This window comes from Hippichthys cyanospilos, chromosome 2, assembly GCF_059441005.1.
Source record: "Hippichthys cyanospilos isolate Australia breed blue-spotted pipefish chromosome 2, RoL_Hcya_1.0, whole genome shotgun sequence".
Lineage (NCBI taxonomy): Eukaryota > Metazoa > Chordata > Actinopteri > Syngnathiformes > Syngnathidae > Hippichthys > Hippichthys cyanospilos.
The window spans coordinates 21,383,537-21,401,119 of NC_142370.1; the positions used below are offsets into that span (position 1 = coordinate 21,383,537).

At 40.2% G+C, this 17,583-nt stretch overlaps 2 protein-coding genes across 4 annotated transcripts; one reads left to right on the top strand and one right to left on the bottom strand.

Moving 5' to 3' along the window:
• Positions 1–1,267: 1,267 nt before the first annotated feature.
• LOC148427839 (chloride intracellular channel protein 5-like) lies at positions 1,268–9,299 on the bottom strand. 3 transcript variants are annotated; one of them, XM_088407512.1, is made up of 7 exons: positions 9,167–9,199; positions 8,537–9,038; positions 5,434–5,543; positions 2,455–2,580; positions 2,082–2,188; positions 1,837–2,006; positions 1,268–1,772 (listed from the first exon to the last, which is right to left on the bottom strand). In XM_088407512.1, the coding sequence occupies exons 2-7, from the start codon at positions 8,996–8,998 to the stop codon at positions 1,608–1,610; spliced, it is 1,140 nt and encodes a 379-aa protein (XP_088263638.1). In that variant the 5' UTR covers positions 8,999–9,038; positions 9,167–9,199; the 3' UTR covers positions 1,268–1,607. The 3 variants fall into 3 exon arrangements, with proteins under 3 accessions (XP_088263638.1, XP_088263637.1, XP_088263639.1); XM_088407511.1 differs by having other exon boundaries at positions 8,537–9,299; XM_088407513.1 differs by lacking the exons at positions 8,537–9,038; positions 9,167–9,199 and adding an exon at positions 6,869–7,051.
• A 908-nt stretch (positions 9,300–10,207) lies between these two features.
• enpp4 (ectonucleotide pyrophosphatase/phosphodiesterase 4) lies at positions 10,208–16,814 on the top strand. Its single transcript, XM_088407510.1, has 8 exons — positions 10,208–10,309; positions 11,134–11,377; positions 12,535–12,828; positions 12,916–13,020; positions 14,385–14,583; positions 14,659–14,832; positions 14,905–15,174; positions 15,269–16,814. The coding sequence occupies exons 2-8, from the start codon at positions 11,135–11,137 to the stop codon at positions 15,373–15,375; spliced, it is 1,392 nt and encodes a 463-aa protein (XP_088263636.1). The 5' UTR covers positions 10,208–10,309; position 11,134; the 3' UTR covers positions 15,376–16,814.
• Positions 16,815–17,583: the final 769 nt, after the last annotated feature.

Genomic DNA, 17,583 nt, shown 5'->3' on the forward strand with positions numbered 1-17,583 from the left:
AATGTTAATATTCAAATTCCAGATCACTTGGCTAGGTTGGAGAGATATGTTTAAAAAATGATGGTTTCGGTGGGTCCAACGTTAGCACCTAGCCTACATCATTATTATTGTGTAACATATTGATACACAATGAGCACAACTATTTATAGAATATTTATTAATAGCAATTGTACAGTGAAAATTAGCGTTAGCTAACCTTGTCATTATTGCTCGTTGCGACAGGGGTCTTGCTGACAAGGTTTCCAAATGCTGGTGAATCCACTGTGGAAAGGGGCAGCATATCTCCTCATGAATCTTCTAACCTCTTGATGTCGAAGTGCCCTTCCTCAACGAGAGAGCGCAATCGTCTGTCTTTTTGTTTTTCCGCTAACTTCAAGTTACTATGGCCCCGCTCTAAATCGTTTGTCAAATTACTGGTCCTATTTCACAAAGGCGACAGGTTTTGTGCACGAGAAGTGCACGAAACAATTAGATTTTTTTTTGTCTTCATCTCTGACAAACTAAAATGGTCGTATCGTACATCTTGTGTATATATTGTCCATATTAAACCTGTCGTTTCACTTCAGCTTTAGTAGATGAGCAAGTAAACATTTTCCCCCGGACTTTTCTCCTCCGATCTTGCGGTGTTTTTGGCGAATTTGGGGGAAAAAAATCCCCACCACTTTCATACTAAAAATGCATTGTAATGCATTACTTTTCTCTGATTTGTACAATATTACTATTTTTTTGTGTGTAATATGTTACATTACCATGTTACAGTAAAAAAAAAAAAAAAAAAAAAAAAAAAATATATATATATATATATATATATATATATATATATATATATATATATATATATATATATATATATATATATATATATATATATATATATATATATATATATATATATATATATATATATATAACAGCATTTTTCATGAAAAATTATTTATAAGTAATTTGGGTACATCCATCCATCAATTTTCTACAACCACTTATACTCATTTGCTTTTTGTTGTCTATCCTAGGTGTCTTCAGGCAGTCAGTGGAGAACACCCTGAACTGGTTGCCAGCCAATTGCAGGGCACACAGAGACAAGAGAACCCATGCGAGCTTGGGGAGAACATGCAAACTCCACACAGGAAGGTCAGAGTGGATTTGGGTATTTAGATCATTTGTATTTTTGCTGTCACACAGAAGTTAAGACATGTAATATTTACACTCATTTATTAATACATAATAATTTGCTGCTCAATACAAAGAGAGAATGTCCAGACGGAAACAAATACAATGCTATGCACTACTTATTTTGTGTGTGTGTGTGTGTGTGTGTGTGTGTTGGGGGGGGGGGGGGGTACTTCAGGTCATACATGTTATGATTTGTAAATAATGGTTCTCTATTACTAAGCTATAACACAACCTTCACAAGCCCAAAGAAATGTTGGGTTAGGTCACAAAAATAATGTAGGGATTGTGTTTATCTCAAACACAACATGACATGGAACTTAAAATTTACAGTCTGTATTCAGATGCTCATCAAAAATTAATTTCAACAATTGATTGGTTAGGTTTAAAATTAAAACATGTATAATTTTAAAAAAGTATGACAAAAATTCTGCAGCTCATTTCCCAAGTTTTTTAATGACGTCCCTGTAGGCTAACTCGATTTCCACATCAGCTGCACACGTGTTGGTAAACTCATCTCTGCTGTAGGCATTGCCAAGGTAACGCCACAAGCCTCTATACTGGGAGGGGATGTCATAACTGCGGTATTTTTTTGCCACCACCTGTAATTTAGTAGGAGAACCATGGTCAACAGTTGAATTTAGCAACAGAGTCACGAGTGATTACCTTGACAACATGAAGTTTGGGGAGGAGGTTGCAGTCAGCTAGTGTCAACTCATCACCATCCAGGTATTTGCGTGTCGATTCTCCGTCAACGAGGTGAACCTCGTCGGGTAACGGGCTCAACAAATACTCGTCCAGCTTTGCGAGAGCCTTGTTGAGACTCTGTTCTAATGCTAAAAATACAAAATCTGAAGTTAAAAAAAGCAGGCGGATGGCAATGCTTGCAGAACTTAACAAATTCTGCTTACCCTTATTCTTATCAGGACTTGTGTTTTTAATGAAAGCCGAAAACCTGGCAAACACATCATTTCCTGCTGTGTTGGAGTGACGGTGCTTCACTGCAAGTTTGGGATACCTAACGAAAAGGACGCCATTATGATATCAATTAGCAAGAAGTCTAACCTGTGTTGGTTTGTGTGTGCATGTGCGTTTGCCCTTGTTTTTTTTTTTTTCAAAATGTTGGGGACCAAATCCTGGGTTTTACTCTAATTGTGGGGACCTCTTGTACTTTTGGGGACCATTTTGGTGCACCCCACAACGTCAGACCATAATTAAAGGTCAATACTTGCTTAGAAAAAAACCCTTATGTGTGTCTGTACATGTGTTGCGCGAGAGGCTCACTTTGGTGGAGCCAGCATTTCCTCCAAGTACTCCTCTATTTTATTGACATCGGTCAGCACCTCCCCCTGGAATGTTAGAAAGGGTGGGTGTGTTCCTGGGGCCAGGTTGTGTAGATCAGCTGGTTTCCTAATGAGGAATGAGAAACGTCCGTTACAGTTTGTTAAAAATAATGAGAAGAAGAATGAAGAAGAATGAGAACAAATGAGGCGAGTGTGAGGCAGGGTACGCGCACGCATAGACGCAAATGGTGAAATGATGATTTGTCTTGAATGCACAAGTCAAGCCATCTTTTTACATAATGTATATATATATATATATATATATATATATATATATATATATATATATATATATATATATATATATATATATATATATATATATATATATATATATATATATATATATAGTTTGAAATGCAACTTTAAAAATAATTAATTGCAACAAATTCAATCAATTTTATTCAGTTGTTGTCAAGACACCTTCTGAAAGTGTAAACACACTAGTGTTATGATTATCTATCTAAAAATGACAGTGTAAGTATTTCACATAGATATAAACTTTTTTTTTCAATTATAATGCATTTTCCCAAGATTATTCGCATTAGAGCGCCTTCCTGAATCAGGACAGTATTATACTGTGCTGTGTGTGCATACATATATACATATATATATATATATATATATATATATATATATATATATATATATATATATATATATATATATATATATATATATATATATATATATATATATATATATATATATATATATATATATATATATATATATATATATATATATATACATATATATATATATGAACACCTAGATCCTGAAGATCTCTCTAACTATAGGCCGGTGTCACACCTTCCGTTTATCGCCAAAATTCTTGAGAAAGTTGTAACACAACAGCTTAGCGATTTTATGATAGACAACAATAGATTTGAACTCCTTCAGTCAGGTTTTAGGGCCAACCACTCAACTGAGACAGCCCTAGTTAAAGTGACGAATGATCTTCTATTAGCCTTGGATTCCAACGTCTCATCAGTATTATTACTGCTTGATCTTAGTGCCGCATTTGACACTATTAATCATCATATTCTTATAGAACGTCTTAGATCATGTGTTGGTATCTCGGGATCAGCACTTTCTTGGTTCAGCTCTTACATCCTGGGAAGGACGCATAGTGTTTCTTATGGTGATGCGATCTCTGAGTCTTTCTCCGTCTCATGTGGTGTCCCGCAGGGGTCAGTACTTGGTCCCTTACTGTTCAACATCTACATGATTCCTCTCGGCGATATTATACGCAAACATGCTATTAGTTTTCATTGCTATGCTGATGATACCCAACTCTATATGCCCTTAGAAATAACGGATCCGTGCAAGTGCAGTAGACTGGAGGCTTGCCTTGCCGAGATTAAACAATGGATGTCTTCCAATTTTCTGCTTCTCAACCCTAATAAAACTGAGATGTTATTTATTGGCCCTGCTCATCATCAGCACTTGCTTAAGAATACCACGCTGAACCTAGAAAACTGTATTATTTCCCAAAGTAGTTCTGCAAAAAATCTCGGCGTGATATTTGACTCCACTCTCTCCTTTCGAACACATATTAATAACATAACAAGAACGGCGTTTTTTCACCTCCACAATATAGCTAAAATTCGCCCTATTCTTTCTCTTAGTGATGCAGAAACATTAATTCATGCATTTGTTACGTCGCGCCTAGACTATTGCAACATTTTGTTTTCTGGACTTCCCATGTCCTACATTAAAAGCCTGCAGTGTGTACAGAATGCAGCAGCGAGACTATAGAAAGTTTGATCATATTACTCCGATTCTAGCTGACCTGCATTGGCTTCCAATACACGTGAGATGTGATTTTAAGGTGCTGTTAATTACTTATAAAATTCTACACGGTTTAGCTCCTTCCTATCTCGTCGACTTAGTATCACCTTATGTTCCGCCCCGACAACTTCGATCGCAAAATGCCGGTTTGCTATCGACCCCACGGGCTAAAAAGAAGTCTGCGGGATCAAGGGCATTTTCCATTCGCGCGCCAGTACTATGGAATGCCCTACCTATGGAAGTTCGCGCAGCCACCTCAGTAGAAATCTTTAAATCCCGACTAAAAACACATTTATATTCAAAAGCATTTAGTTAATTTAGCCTGTCTGTAGCCTTCTTCTTTTTTTTTTTTCCTGCCCCCCCTCTTCCGGCTGGGAGAGGGGGCTAGCTAGATGGTGAGGGTTGACTTGACCGCCTCCATTGGGTCCTGCGTTGGTCGACCATCACGGGTTAGGTGTTTGGCCGTCTGCAGTCCACCTGGCTGGAATGTGGGATGGTTCCTGCCCAATGGCCTTGCCTGCTGTCAAGACATCACTGCACTATATAGCACAATATGTTTTCTGTAATTTATGTTGTTTCTGTTTCTGGTACATGCAGCATCCACTTCAACCTGTGGGCCTGGAAGGGGGCTCCTCCCACCTGTGGTCCCTTCTGGAGGTTTCTGATTTTCCCCAAATTGGGGTTTTTGAGTTTTTCCTTCCCCTTCTGGGAGCTTTGACAGGGGATGCTGTTGTGTACCCTATACTGAAAAGATGTCTCTGTACGACCTTTTTTCATTCTGTGAAGCCCTTTGTGACATCGGTGATTTAGGGCTATATAAATAAAATTTGATTGATTGATTGATATATATATATATATATATATATATATATATATATATATATATATATATATATATATATATATATATATATATATATATATATATATATGTATGCACACACAGCATAGTATAATACTGTCCTGATTTAGAAGGTTTGATTTCTGCCGTTGTATTTATGAAATAAATATGATATCCAGCACATGTCTACAAAGTGCAGAATCTGTCTGCTTGTACCAAAATCACTTAAATCACAGGACAGTATCTGCACAACTACTTCTATGTGGTTCCATCATGACATACTACCTTTTGAGGTCAACCGTGGTGACATTGAAGACCACACCTTTCAGCCAAAGGATCATGAAAAGGCGTTGGGAAAATGGACAATTCCCAATGCTCTCCCCATCACTGCCAGCCTGCGCACATGTACACAATTGGGATTTTACCAGAATAGAGTTAAAAAGAAAATTGAGGGAGTGTCTTTTTCTTATACAAATGGATGAAATGACTGAACAAATCTGTGCCCTTTTATGTATGGGGTAAATTAGGTGATGTGTGTGTCAGTGCTGAAGTGTGTGCAACAGGACACGTAATACGAGCCTTAACTCAGCATGAATAATCCACATTGCTTCCATTAGTTGCCTGACTGCTTATCTGAAGCTACCACTTTTCCCTGTGGTTTTCTATTCATGAGAATTTGGTATTTTGGCCTTGACCTGACCACCACATTTACTGTACATCTATGCATGCACTGCATCCCTCGACAGTTTGGAAATTCGGAGCCTTTTAGAAATGCACCATTCGGAAATTCAGTGTGCATAAAAACAGAGCGCTAGTGCCACGAGGTGCTCTGGCAGAGGACACGGTGTGCCAGTGTGTCCAGCTGAAAACAGGTCCTAGAAAAGCTCTTCAAAAAACAAGCTGGCCTAACTGCTCCTGCAGGCAAGTATGGCTGTGTGCGTGTTGTCGCGACACAGTATCTTCCCAGCTTTTGAAAACCCAGAAAGGTGTTTTTCTCCACACCCCTTATACGTTTTACTTTCCGACTGGAGGGACACTTTGAGACACGTTTGTACTCTTTAGCTTTTCAAATTTAGGAGTAACTGCCCTCTTGCCATTTTGCATCATGCATATTCAAGATTGCACGTCTGTGTGTGTGTGTGTGTGTGTGTTTGGGGGGGTGTTTTAAGTTGATTTTAATTAAGTTTAGTAGATATTGTTGCTATGTACAGCTCTTTGCCAACTTTTGTTGTCTTGTAAATCTGCTATATCAATAAAGTGGTTGTGGTATGGTTATGCTGAGAGTTGCTATATACGCAATACTTTGCCCCCTTGCGAAGCTTACTAAAATGTCAGACCTGAATATAATATGTGTAAAGGTAAAGTGATGTATGCCGTTTAGCTTGCGCGTGCTTACAAAAAATGTTGCCAACATAATTGATCCTTGAAATATTAATCCTTGGTAGATTAGTATTTTTGGTGAGGAGCTAAGCACCATTATTCGTTGTACGAGGGCACTTGCAAAATCTTTCTAAGCCAAACGCAGGGCCGTTTAAAGCTGCAGCGCTCTATATAGAAAGTACTTCACTAATAATTCAGTGAGAGGGACACGGAGTAGTTGTCCATGCATGTGGGTGTCAGGTTCAAATGGGAAAATCTACACAACCAAAAACATGACCTGTACAGAGTCTACATTATCTTTGTATTTGCAGTGTTGCACACACACTTATCAACGCCCCACCTTGACGAACAGTTCGATGTCTGGGTCCTTATCTTCCTCTGCTGCAATATCTGTCATAGTCAAACACACGCACAAAAAATGCTACTTGTGCGTCTCCGCTCCACAAGTGTGTGTTTGTGCTTGTAAATTCTACTCCAGGTCCATTAAGTGCAGCCTGTTTGGTGCTATAGTAGCTCTGTCACAGTCAGCTGATGACCGCTAGGGATGTGTGTGTGGCAACCAAAGCAATGGGTGGTGTACGTGTGTGTGTGTTTGTGCTTGTGTGCGCCTGCGTGTCTTTGTGTGTGCGAGAGAGAGAAGGGGAGCGGTGTTCAGTTTTACGCATGCAGTCAGCAGTAAAGGCATGACGTATCATTCAAAAATAGCCTCCTGGGTTGGGACAGGGTGGGCCTCAACCACCAAAAGACAAGCAATTGACAAAAACAGTTGAATGAATTCATCACCGATTGTTCCCATGCTCAACAGTCATCATTTTGCCACGAAATGCTTTGACCTTAGCTCGGACTTTTATGACGTGTGGTCCTGCCAATAGTACAATTAGGTTATCTTCATTCATTTGCAATCCAACCTTCCATTATATGGCTTTAATTTACAACAGCCGAGCGCTCAAAGTGTCAGATTTATGAGCCCTGTATACTGCGACGCATTTGGACTTCAGTTAAGGAAAGGGCTCGCTGCTGCTGGACAGGAACTTGTCTACACCGAGTCATAACATTCTCACCAGTTCAAGTTATATTTGGACTCGTAGAGACTCCCTGTGATGAAAAACGCACACACTACATCTCAATGCAAAGATATGTGACAGAAATACAAAACAGCGATTCGCATCGTAGAGAGGCAATAATTAAACTCGCACATTGCCCTGATGATGTGATAAACATTTGACATTTAAGGTGCATTTACAATGAGGTTGAATAAAAAAAATATTGTGTGGAACAGTTTGCCTTTAAAACAATATGTAAACTCACTATTGATTGGTGCTGTCAGAGCCTGCTGTTAAAATGAATATGTTGAAATATGTTTATAAGTTTACCTTGGTGAAGATATAGTTGGGCGGTGGGCTGAATTTCATACAGTAATTTTGAACTTATCAATACTACTCGTCTGTCCACAGGTATGGGTCTTATTTTTGCAAATTGAGCTAAATTGTTTAATGTTGTTTGCCTTTTTCACAATGTCATGCTAATGTCATTTTTGGGCTCTCCAGAAAAGTCAAGATTTTGCAGAAACAGGGATTCCACCTGAAACCAGCGATATGATGACCAGATTCTTGGTACCACTGATTAAAGATTCATAAAGTATTATACATTACCGTACATTAAAGTCAATCAGTAGTTCACAAATGTATCAAAAGAAAAAAAAGGTGAGTATAACCACTTGCATGCAGCATAATAAAATGATTCTAATTGTAATTCAATTCCTCTAATTGGGGATCCAAGTACAGTATAGCCTACTTTCAGCCCCAAACATTCAGGTGTGCCACCAGCAGGTTGAAAAGAAATGTCTTAGGCCCTGTTATCGGTCAATCAGAAGGCAATTATGAAGACAGACACACTTTCATGTATACAGTTTGTCTCTAATTGGGAATTAATCTCAAACCAATCAGCCATTTGTAGCCCTACACTACTACCAGTGGCCTATACAAGTAATAAAACGTCTAATACTTACCTTGGCAAACAGGGTGACTTCCATTTTGTCCTTTTCAGACTCTGGGTTAAAATGACATCTTTCTTGCTCAGACGTGGATGAAGATGATGTTGATGATGAGGCTCTGCGTACCAAGTTCCCACAGTCCACCTCCATGTGTGGCGTCTCACTATTCTGATGTGACTGTTTGATACTTTCTAAGATTTCCACTTTTTCCCCACTAGAGTAAGTGCTCTTGTCTTCATTGTCAGCATGTGAAGAGGAAGATGAAGCAGAAGAAGGATTTTTGCAACAGTCCGTATTAAGAGAAGGGGGTTCTGGAAAAAGGGGGGGGGTTGGTATTCCTCCAGTAGCCCATCCAGTGTTTTGGTACTCTGGTGTTTGACCTGAAGGCTCGTCATAAGGTATTTCATATATTCCTGATATCTGGTTCTGGTAGATGATGTCTGGGTTCTCATACACGTTTTCCTCAGTGGGATTCATGTCGAATGAACTGAACGCAAAAAGAGGATTCCCCAAAGTCCTGTCAAAGTGCACAACAAAGTGTAAGAGTGATGTCAACATTATCACATCTCATCTTAGGACTTTGGACTTGAATGCAGACAGATAGTTCCAACTAATGAATACAGTCACCCTTAAAGGAGAATGCACCTTTCATATTCTTTCCTAATCGTATGGGGTGAGATCAATGTGTCCATCGATTTCCTATGGCCGCTTGTCCTCACAGGGGTCGCAGGCTTGCCGGTGCCTATCGCAGCTGACTTCGGGCATTGGGAGGGGACACCCTGAGCTACTTGCCAGGGCACACGGAGACGAACAACCATTCACACACCCAATCACAAAAGGACAATTAGGACAATTTAGTATGTCCAATACAACTGCCATGCATGTTTTTTGGAGTGTGGGAGGAACCCGGAGTGCCCGGAGAAAACCCGCGCAGGGCTCAGGGAGAACATGCAAACTCCACACGGCAAGGCCAGAGCGAGGTGGATTTGAACTCGGATCCCTGAACTGTGAGGTGCACGTGCTAACCACTGTTCCACCGAGGTGCCCTGGCTGTGATCTAATAGGACAAAATTGATGATCTAATTTTGGGCAGGACAATTATAAGCTCCACTACTTTCTCTCAAACCATCGCGAGTGTGTGTGCGTGAGAAAGAGGCAACTTCTGCTTTTGACAAGCTCTGGTAAAATTTACTGACGTTCCTTGATATGGCGTTTAGCATTGCCGCTTTGCAACAACAGTAGCAGTAACAGTAACAACAGTCTTATTTGAACTTGCAAGTTTACTCGCGGTTATGATGATGATCATAATAATGAACATCGCAAGCAATTTGTTCAGACAGGTGCCACCGAAAATAATTGACGTAAATCTTTGCTTCCAGGATGTATAATGTCAGGAACCACCACAGTCATACTGGTTTCCCCCCCCCACATCCAGCATGGCGACGACGTCTACATACGACTCCGTGCTCTAGTGGCGCTCTGAGTATATGTTTATGACTCACGAACGTTCCTCGATATGTTGTTTGGTACTGTCTATTTGGATATTTTCTTTCTCATTGTTTTGTCGGGGCTCTCCGTATTATCTGAAATTGCGGGTTTGCTCATGAACAAATTAGTAATACAGTAATTGGAAGTTTATTCTGAAAGGTACCACCGGAAAACTATTGCTGTCAAACCTTGCTTACTTAAACGTATCGTTTCAGGAAACGCCTCCGTCATGACTGGATGATAAACATCAAGTAAAGCATTGAGCGCGTCAAGTGGAAGGCAGTTCGTCAATTTTGCAAGGTAAAAATATGAACTTCATCTGAATTTGGATTTACACGTTAGTGAGTCATCGATAATAACCGATACTAAGGTTGAACGGCAAGATCTAACTCACTTCTTGGGTTTTAATATACTCTGCACCTTTCAGGTTCAATTTGATCATGCCCGGAATGTTATTTAATAAAGTGACGTTTGAACAGAGTACAGTAAACGATACGGGGAGAAAATGCAGCAAAACAAACGAACAAAAACACCATCATTTCAGTCATGCGTTGGAAATTCTTCGCTATTCATTGTTTTAATGCAATTGACGAAAATTTAATCTCCTGTTTATTTGCTAAGATTCCGGGACACAACGTTTTTGTGCTGCATAAGATGTCTATTTTTCCATGGAATCTTGAGCTTAGTGTTCTACCTCGAAGAAGTCGTCACGCAGAACCACGTAGGCAATAATTACCGCGGCATTAGCTACTGTTTTTCAATTTGTTTCACATTAGGCCCTGTGGTGTTTTGCATAGTAGTACTTACGGCGATTATGTCTTTTGCACTTTTTTTTGGCAAGTTATAGACCATATTGCACATTCCGACATACATAGACAATGGCCACGGTGAACCCCCATTATGATTGTATTGCCCATACTGAATCTCTGAGTCTCAAATGCGGTAATCTTTTAATTTGAATAAAAGTATTAAAATGTCATACTGCTGGATATGACCAAAGATCAATTCACCAGTGGCTAAAATCAAGGAAACGAAATTTACAAATGGTAGGGTCTCAATTTACTTTGACACTGTGAATGCAAACCACAACCTTCTCTTTTACAGTATAGTATTTCTGTTTTCAGCATGTTACAGAGAATACTTGTACAACTGTGTCTCCTGTATGGTCTTTGGGCCCTGCGTACTGGAAACGCTGCATGTCAGCAGCGTCCTCCGCCACTGCTCCTTGTATCGTTTGATGGCTTTCGAGCAGACTACCTACAGAGGTTCCCTTTGCACAACCTGACGCACCTGTACAAGCAAGGGGTTTTGGTGGAGGAGCTCACCAACGTGTTCGTCACAAAGACCTTTCCCAACCATTACAGCCTGGTGAGACAATCTAAACATGAATTGTTGTATCGAAAATTAAAGTGTAACAATGGTTTGAAAGTCCATCCATCCATCCATCCATCCATCCATCCATCCATCCATCCATCCATCCATCCATCCATCCATTTTTTACATGCACCGACTAAAACAAATGACAAATATTGCATTTGAGTGAATTAATAAGTTGTTTATACAAGTATATTTGTATAAGTAGTTCATAGATGTACAAGTATGTTAAAAATTAAATAAAAGCCAATCTTCGAAAAAAGCTTGAGGTTTGTATTTAAAAATTGAGCAGCCCCCATTTCCCCAGAAAACCTGAGGTTTGTATTCAAAAATTGAGCACCCCCCATTTCCTCAGAAAAGCCTGAGGTTTGTATTCAAAAGTTGAGCAGCCCCCGTTTCCTCAGATGCCTCACTGCGGGTTTTGGTTCTCATTTGAATAAAGTTAAATAAAGTTTGTACTTTTTTAGACAGTGTAAAAAAATAATATTAATTTGAAGTTGTTGTTTTCATTTTATATACATTTTATATTTATATAAGTACAAAATAAATACGATACAAACCTCAGGTTTTCTGGGGAAATGGAGGCTGCTCAATTTTTCCATGATTATATTGGTCCGGCTACATTTGGGAATAGATTTTCCTCCAAACATCAATACCATAAAGTTGACCACCAAAATGTTCAAAGCTGTCATTGGGTTTGAATAAAATTTTTAACTTTAGTAAATGTTTCCATGCATGTTGCTGCATTTTCTGATTGACCTCAGTTGCCACATCTTCTGATTGACTTCAGTCAACTTAATTTAGAATTTTGGGGGAGGGGGGCCATTGAATTAGGGGGCGCTCCTAAACGTTTGTCCGATGCTGACATCTAAAAACATTTGATTATAATCTTACAAGAGCATTTTTACAATTACATTTGGAAACACCGAGGATAAAAAAGTGAATTTGAAATTACCTGTCTATTTCTGAAAATATGATTCCACAGTCCTGTCTTTTTGTTTTGTAACTTTTATGAAAGTAACCACAAAACCAGTGACATTTTGGTCACTATATTTTATTTAGGTTTTACACCATATCACCTCCACCCAGGCATTTATAATGTTATTGACGTTGAAATGTGTTGTTTAAGTGAGTTATTGTTTTGTCCTTAGGTGACTGGACTCTATGCAGAGTCTCACGGTATCTTGGCCAGCTCAATGTATGACCCCATCAGCCACAAGCACTTCCACGTGAGCAACAGCAGCGACCCAATGTGGTGGAATGAGGCCACGCCGATTTGGCTGTCTGCAAATCAAGCAGGCTACAAGACAGGCGTTGCCATGTGGCCTGGCTCCGATGTGGCTATCCACAACCAAAAACCCACACACTTCTTTCCTTACAATCCTCACGTCACCTTCCGGGAACGTTTGGGCAATGTGACAAACTGGATGCTGGGAAGTGCCGAGGTATCAACATGTCCTACTTTTCTATGAAGAATGTGGCATGGCAGCTTAGCAAGTTTCACTTAATGTGTCGGATTTGTCTCGTTCCAGGAGGAAGGAGTGATGTTCGCAGCTATCTATTGGGAAGAGCCGGACCGATCAGGACACATTTATGGACCTGAAAATACTTCGGCCATTGGCAAAGTGCTGAAGGAAGTAGGAGCCATTCTCAATTTGCTCAATTGATCATGGAATATCTCATAGCTGCTGTCATTGACTTTACGCAGTGTAAAAGTTAGCTTAGCGCCTAGCTTTTGTATGCAGTTTGTATGCTTAAGGTTAGAATCAGCTTCACTATCCTCTCTTTTTCTCATTTGGCCTGAAGTTGCATACCTGGACGATTCCTCGTCCGCCATTTACGGTAGTCTTATTTGTAACAAGCGAAGCATATTTGCTGCCGCGAAGGCAAGGATTAACTACTCGTAGCAGTGGATCTGCTCAGCGCAGCTCATACTTTTGTTGCTGCTGTAGATCAGGAGCTATTTGTTGCTATCCCAATAACCAGTGATGCAAACACGCCAACATAGATTAAATTAATCCATCCTCTTTTGCAGTGATATCACCAAACAATGTTTTAGCGATATTGCAGCGCATTTAGTAAACACCATGAATGGAAATACTGGTCTGGCTGTGTCACGCGTTCAGATTTGTCCAACTGCAGTAAGAGGCAGAGTCTGACTCGCTCAGCTTTAGGCTTTCAGCAGTCGTCACTTTTCCTTTCAGACAGGCAGGGGCAAATTGACCTAGGCAGGATAGACACATTTGGTGGTAGTAATGCATTGTTTATGCTTCATGCGGAAAGAGTTAGTGCATTCCAAATTTTTAATGTTAACATTCAAATTCAAGTTCATTCGGCTAGGTTACGGACAGACCTTTCAAAAATTCGCCGGGGCTAACGTTAGCAGCTAGCCTACATCATCATTATTACAGTATTTTTAACATACCGTTTAACATGACTATGCTTCGTTTTGATACACATTTGCCAGAACTATTTCTATAAACTATAGCAATTATACGGTGAAAATTAGTATTAGCTTACCTTGTCCTTATTGCTCGTTTAGAAATGCTGGCAAATCCCCTTTGGAAAGCGGCAGCATACCTTCTACGCACAACATCGTACGCACATCATCATTATTATGTTTAACATACTGTTTAACATGAGCATGCTTCATTTTGATACACATTTGCCAGAGCTATTTCTATAAACTACAGCAATTATACGGTGAAAATTAGTATTAGCTTACCTTGTCATTATTGCTAGTTTGGAAATGCTGGCAAATCCACTTTGGAAAGCGGCAGCATACCTTCTACGCACAACACACTCCGCCACGAGTCTTCCTAATCTCTCGAGTTCGGAGTGGCATCTCTGAGCGAGACAATGATAATTTTGCCTGCTTTGTCTGATCCCCGCTCTCAATCCTCCCTGTGTAATAACTTTACGTTATGATGGCTCGCAAGGTAATAATGGACAGATGGATCCATATTTGTCATACACAATGAAATTGCGGGGCTTCTCCCAGGTCGATGACAACGTTGGCCTCCTTGTGTCCGAACTGAAGCGGACCGGACTGTGGGGTCACGTCAATGTCCTGGTGACCAGTGACCACGGCATGGCTCAGTGCTCGGCCGACCGCCTCATCCGACTAGACGATTGCTTGGACCCCTCCAACTACACACTGGTGGACCTCACTCCCGTCGCAGCGCTCATCCCAAAGAACAGTAAGGAGCCAACTACAGTTAAAAAAGTGTTACGACATGCTGCTGGAACGAGCGTGTTCTCGTGTGTTCTTCTAGACTCCGAGGCTGTCTTTGCCCTGCTCGAGAAGTGTCACGCTCACATGACCGCCTATTTCAAGAAGGATATCCCGGATAGTTTGCACTACCGCAACAACCGACGCATACAGCCCATCATATTGATTGCTGATGAGGGATGGACTATAATACAGCGAGGGAACAAACTGCCCAGACGTACAGTATGATTCCAAAGGTGCCATGAGAAACTTGAGCAGGCCAAGCTGATCTCTTTGTTCCTTCCCTCAGTGGGTGATCATGGCTACAACAACTCCCTCCCTAGCATGCACCCCTTCATGGCAGCTTGGGGACCCAGCTTCCGTAGTGGCTACCGACTGAAGAGTTTGCAGAGTGTTGACATTTATCCACTCATGTGCCACCTGCTGGCTCTGCCTCCGCAGCCCAACAATGGTACCCTGGCCAAGGCTCGGTGTATGCTTGTGGCTGAATGCGGCCAGGATATTGTGGTGTTCATTGGTCTGGCGATGGGTGTCTTAATCATGCTCGCCACATTGCCTGGTAGGTGTGACTAGTGAAATCTGTATGCTAACAGCGCACCTACGGACTAGTTACATCGGGAAGTGAAATTGTCTTGCGATTTGTTTTTCCGCAGTTCTCTTCAAGTTCGTGGCCCACTGGCTTCGGCCAGCCGCTCCCCGAGCCTTCCGCAGACTTCGAGTTGATCCCGGCAACGATGAAGAGGAATCCCTGCTGGAGTAACTTCCCTTAGGCTTTGCCCTTCGCTCATGCACTTTGCCAAATGAACTAGAAGTAAGCAAATACGTTTAGATCAAATGGTACCCGATAGTTTTTTTCTGGAGTTGTACACTGTTACTTGTAAATCCTTATTGAGGAGACCTGTCAAATGAAGTTAACGTCTGTTCTGTTGTGAAAGCAAGTTTGAAACCAGTCGGTCTTCTTTATTCAGGACTAAGCTAATTACCCTAATTATACCCAACCCTTTGGGTGTGTGTGTGTGTGTGTGTGTGTGTGTGTGTGTGTGTGTGCGCATCTGTGTGCACACGCTCACCAAAATCTTGCCAAACACGCTTCCAGGATGCAGGGTGTGAATACAACACACCAAAGCACTTAAAAAGGATATCTTTGAGGTTATCAATGATCCAAAGAAAGGTTTGTTGATTGATTCAAAGAATCATGTAAAAAAATGCAAATGTTTGTGTGTGTGTGTGTGTGTGTGTGTGTGTGTGTGTGTGCGCGCGTGCGCGCGCGTGCGTCCGTGTGCACCTGCTCACCAAAATCTTGCCAAACACGCTTCCAGGATGCAGGGTGTGAATGCAACACACCAAAGCACTTAAAAAGGTTATCTTTGAGGTTATCAATGATCCAAAGAAAGGTTTGTTGATTGATTCATAGAATCATGTAAAAAATTGCAAATGTTTTTGTTAAGGTTGGTTTAGCTTAGCTCTATTTTTATTTTATTGTTTGTATTTGCCATACTACTTTCAGTCAGCAGAGGGGGTTAATAGCTTATTTGTGCAATGCATTGAGGTATTACAGAAAAGCTTCAAAGTATGTGATGTACTTTCAATAATGAAATGATCGTGGTAGTTGTTACATAATTGACACCATTAGAAAGCAAGAGGACAAATTGGTGAATTTGTTTGAGGTTATTTTTGATTAAAAACTCAAATAGTTTTGGAGGCATCGAATCTGGACTTTTGTCAGGATGATACCAAAGTACTGTACGTTGGTAGGGAAAAAAGTCACAAGTCAGTGAAATTTATTTTCAATTCCATCCATCCATCCATCCATCCATCCATCCATCCATCTTCCTGTTACATACTGGATGGCAAACTAGTGAGTTAGGCACTTTTCTCCATTTCTCCAAAAGATGAAGGAGACAGTTATGTTATTAGCGTGAGTGACAATGTATTAATGTCTAGTTCTAGCATTTTTTTTCAGACATACCCATCCTCAGCAGTTAGGATTTAGTAAAACGGCATGGGTTTGTTGGTAAATAATGTCAGCTTTGGTTGTGCGTCTGTTTTTTTCTCTTTTGTGATGTTGACATTTTGTCTTTGATGTTAAGCGCCATGCTTTGCACATATTTTCTTGGTACGCTGGAAGGAATTTTCAAGAGATTCTCATCATGGTATGAGATCATTTGTTTTAATAAACTCTCTGAGATTTGTACATTTTTTTTGCCTGGTTCAAGGAAAATATGACACATATTTAGAAAAATTAATTCATAATTCTTTATTTTTATTATATTTTCTCCATTGCAGGCACGACAAACAATACAGAGTAACAAAAGGAGAATACTGTATATAAAACAATAGTGACATAGATACTCTGGTTTTAAAATCCAAATGTCTGTTTCTACTATTTTCTACATTATTCAACATGACATTACTTACTGTAGTTATGTACATCATTGTAAATCTGCAGATAAATAGACTTTTGTATTTTAGGAGGTACTGTAAGAAAAATAACACAATTTCTAAAACAGGCCACAGTTGAGCCATTAGTGAAAAATATTCAACTCTTTCCCAGAATGATTTGACGCTATTGTAAGTATACAAAGAAAGCAGTTGAACGCAATGCATGCTTGTGTGTCTGGTTCCCACTGACACATTTGGTGTGAGTTTGGGGATTTCTCCCTGAAGACAGGTTGGTTCCTGGATAATTGTGAGGTGAGGTTTAAACATGGCTGATGAGAACACCCACCGCTAAACTCCATTCTCCACAAATACAGCTGTAGGAGGCTCTCTGATTAGATGCAATTTCAACCTAACCCTTCAAAGACAATTGACGTGCTTCAGAGTTGGCAGAACCTAATCTCGCCGAGCTATGTTTGTATTCCATGTTCAGCAAACTAAGATTGTAGCAGCATAAAATCAAAATATTGTACTAGCTTTCATGTTTGCTCTAACTGGAAGTACAATGAATTTGAATATTCTTATTTGT

Coding starts and splice junctions, on each gene's coding strand:
- LOC148427839 (XM_088407511.1), bottom strand. CDS start 9,079: ATGTTGACATCACTCTTACACTTTGTTGTGCACTTTGACAGGACTTTG. Junction 2,581..5,433: donor ACCACGGTTGACCTCAAAAG/GTAGTATGTCAT, acceptor ATTCCTCATTAG/GAAACCAGCTGATCTACACA. Junction 1,773..1,836: donor CCAAACTTCATGTTGTCAAG/GTAATCACTCGT, acceptor ACTAAATTACAG/GTGGTGGCAAAAAAATACCG.
- enpp4 (XM_088407510.1), top strand. CDS start 11,135: ATGTTACAGAGAATACTTGTACAACTGTGTCTCCTGTATGGTCTTTGG. Junction 12,829..12,915: donor GGATGCTGGGAAGTGCCGAG/GTATCAACATGT, acceptor GTCTCGTTCCAG/GAGGAAGGAGTGATGTTCGC. Junction 15,175..15,268: donor CATGCTCGCCACATTGCCTG/GTAGGTGTGACT, acceptor GTTTTTCCGCAG/TTCTCTTCAAGTTCGTGGCC.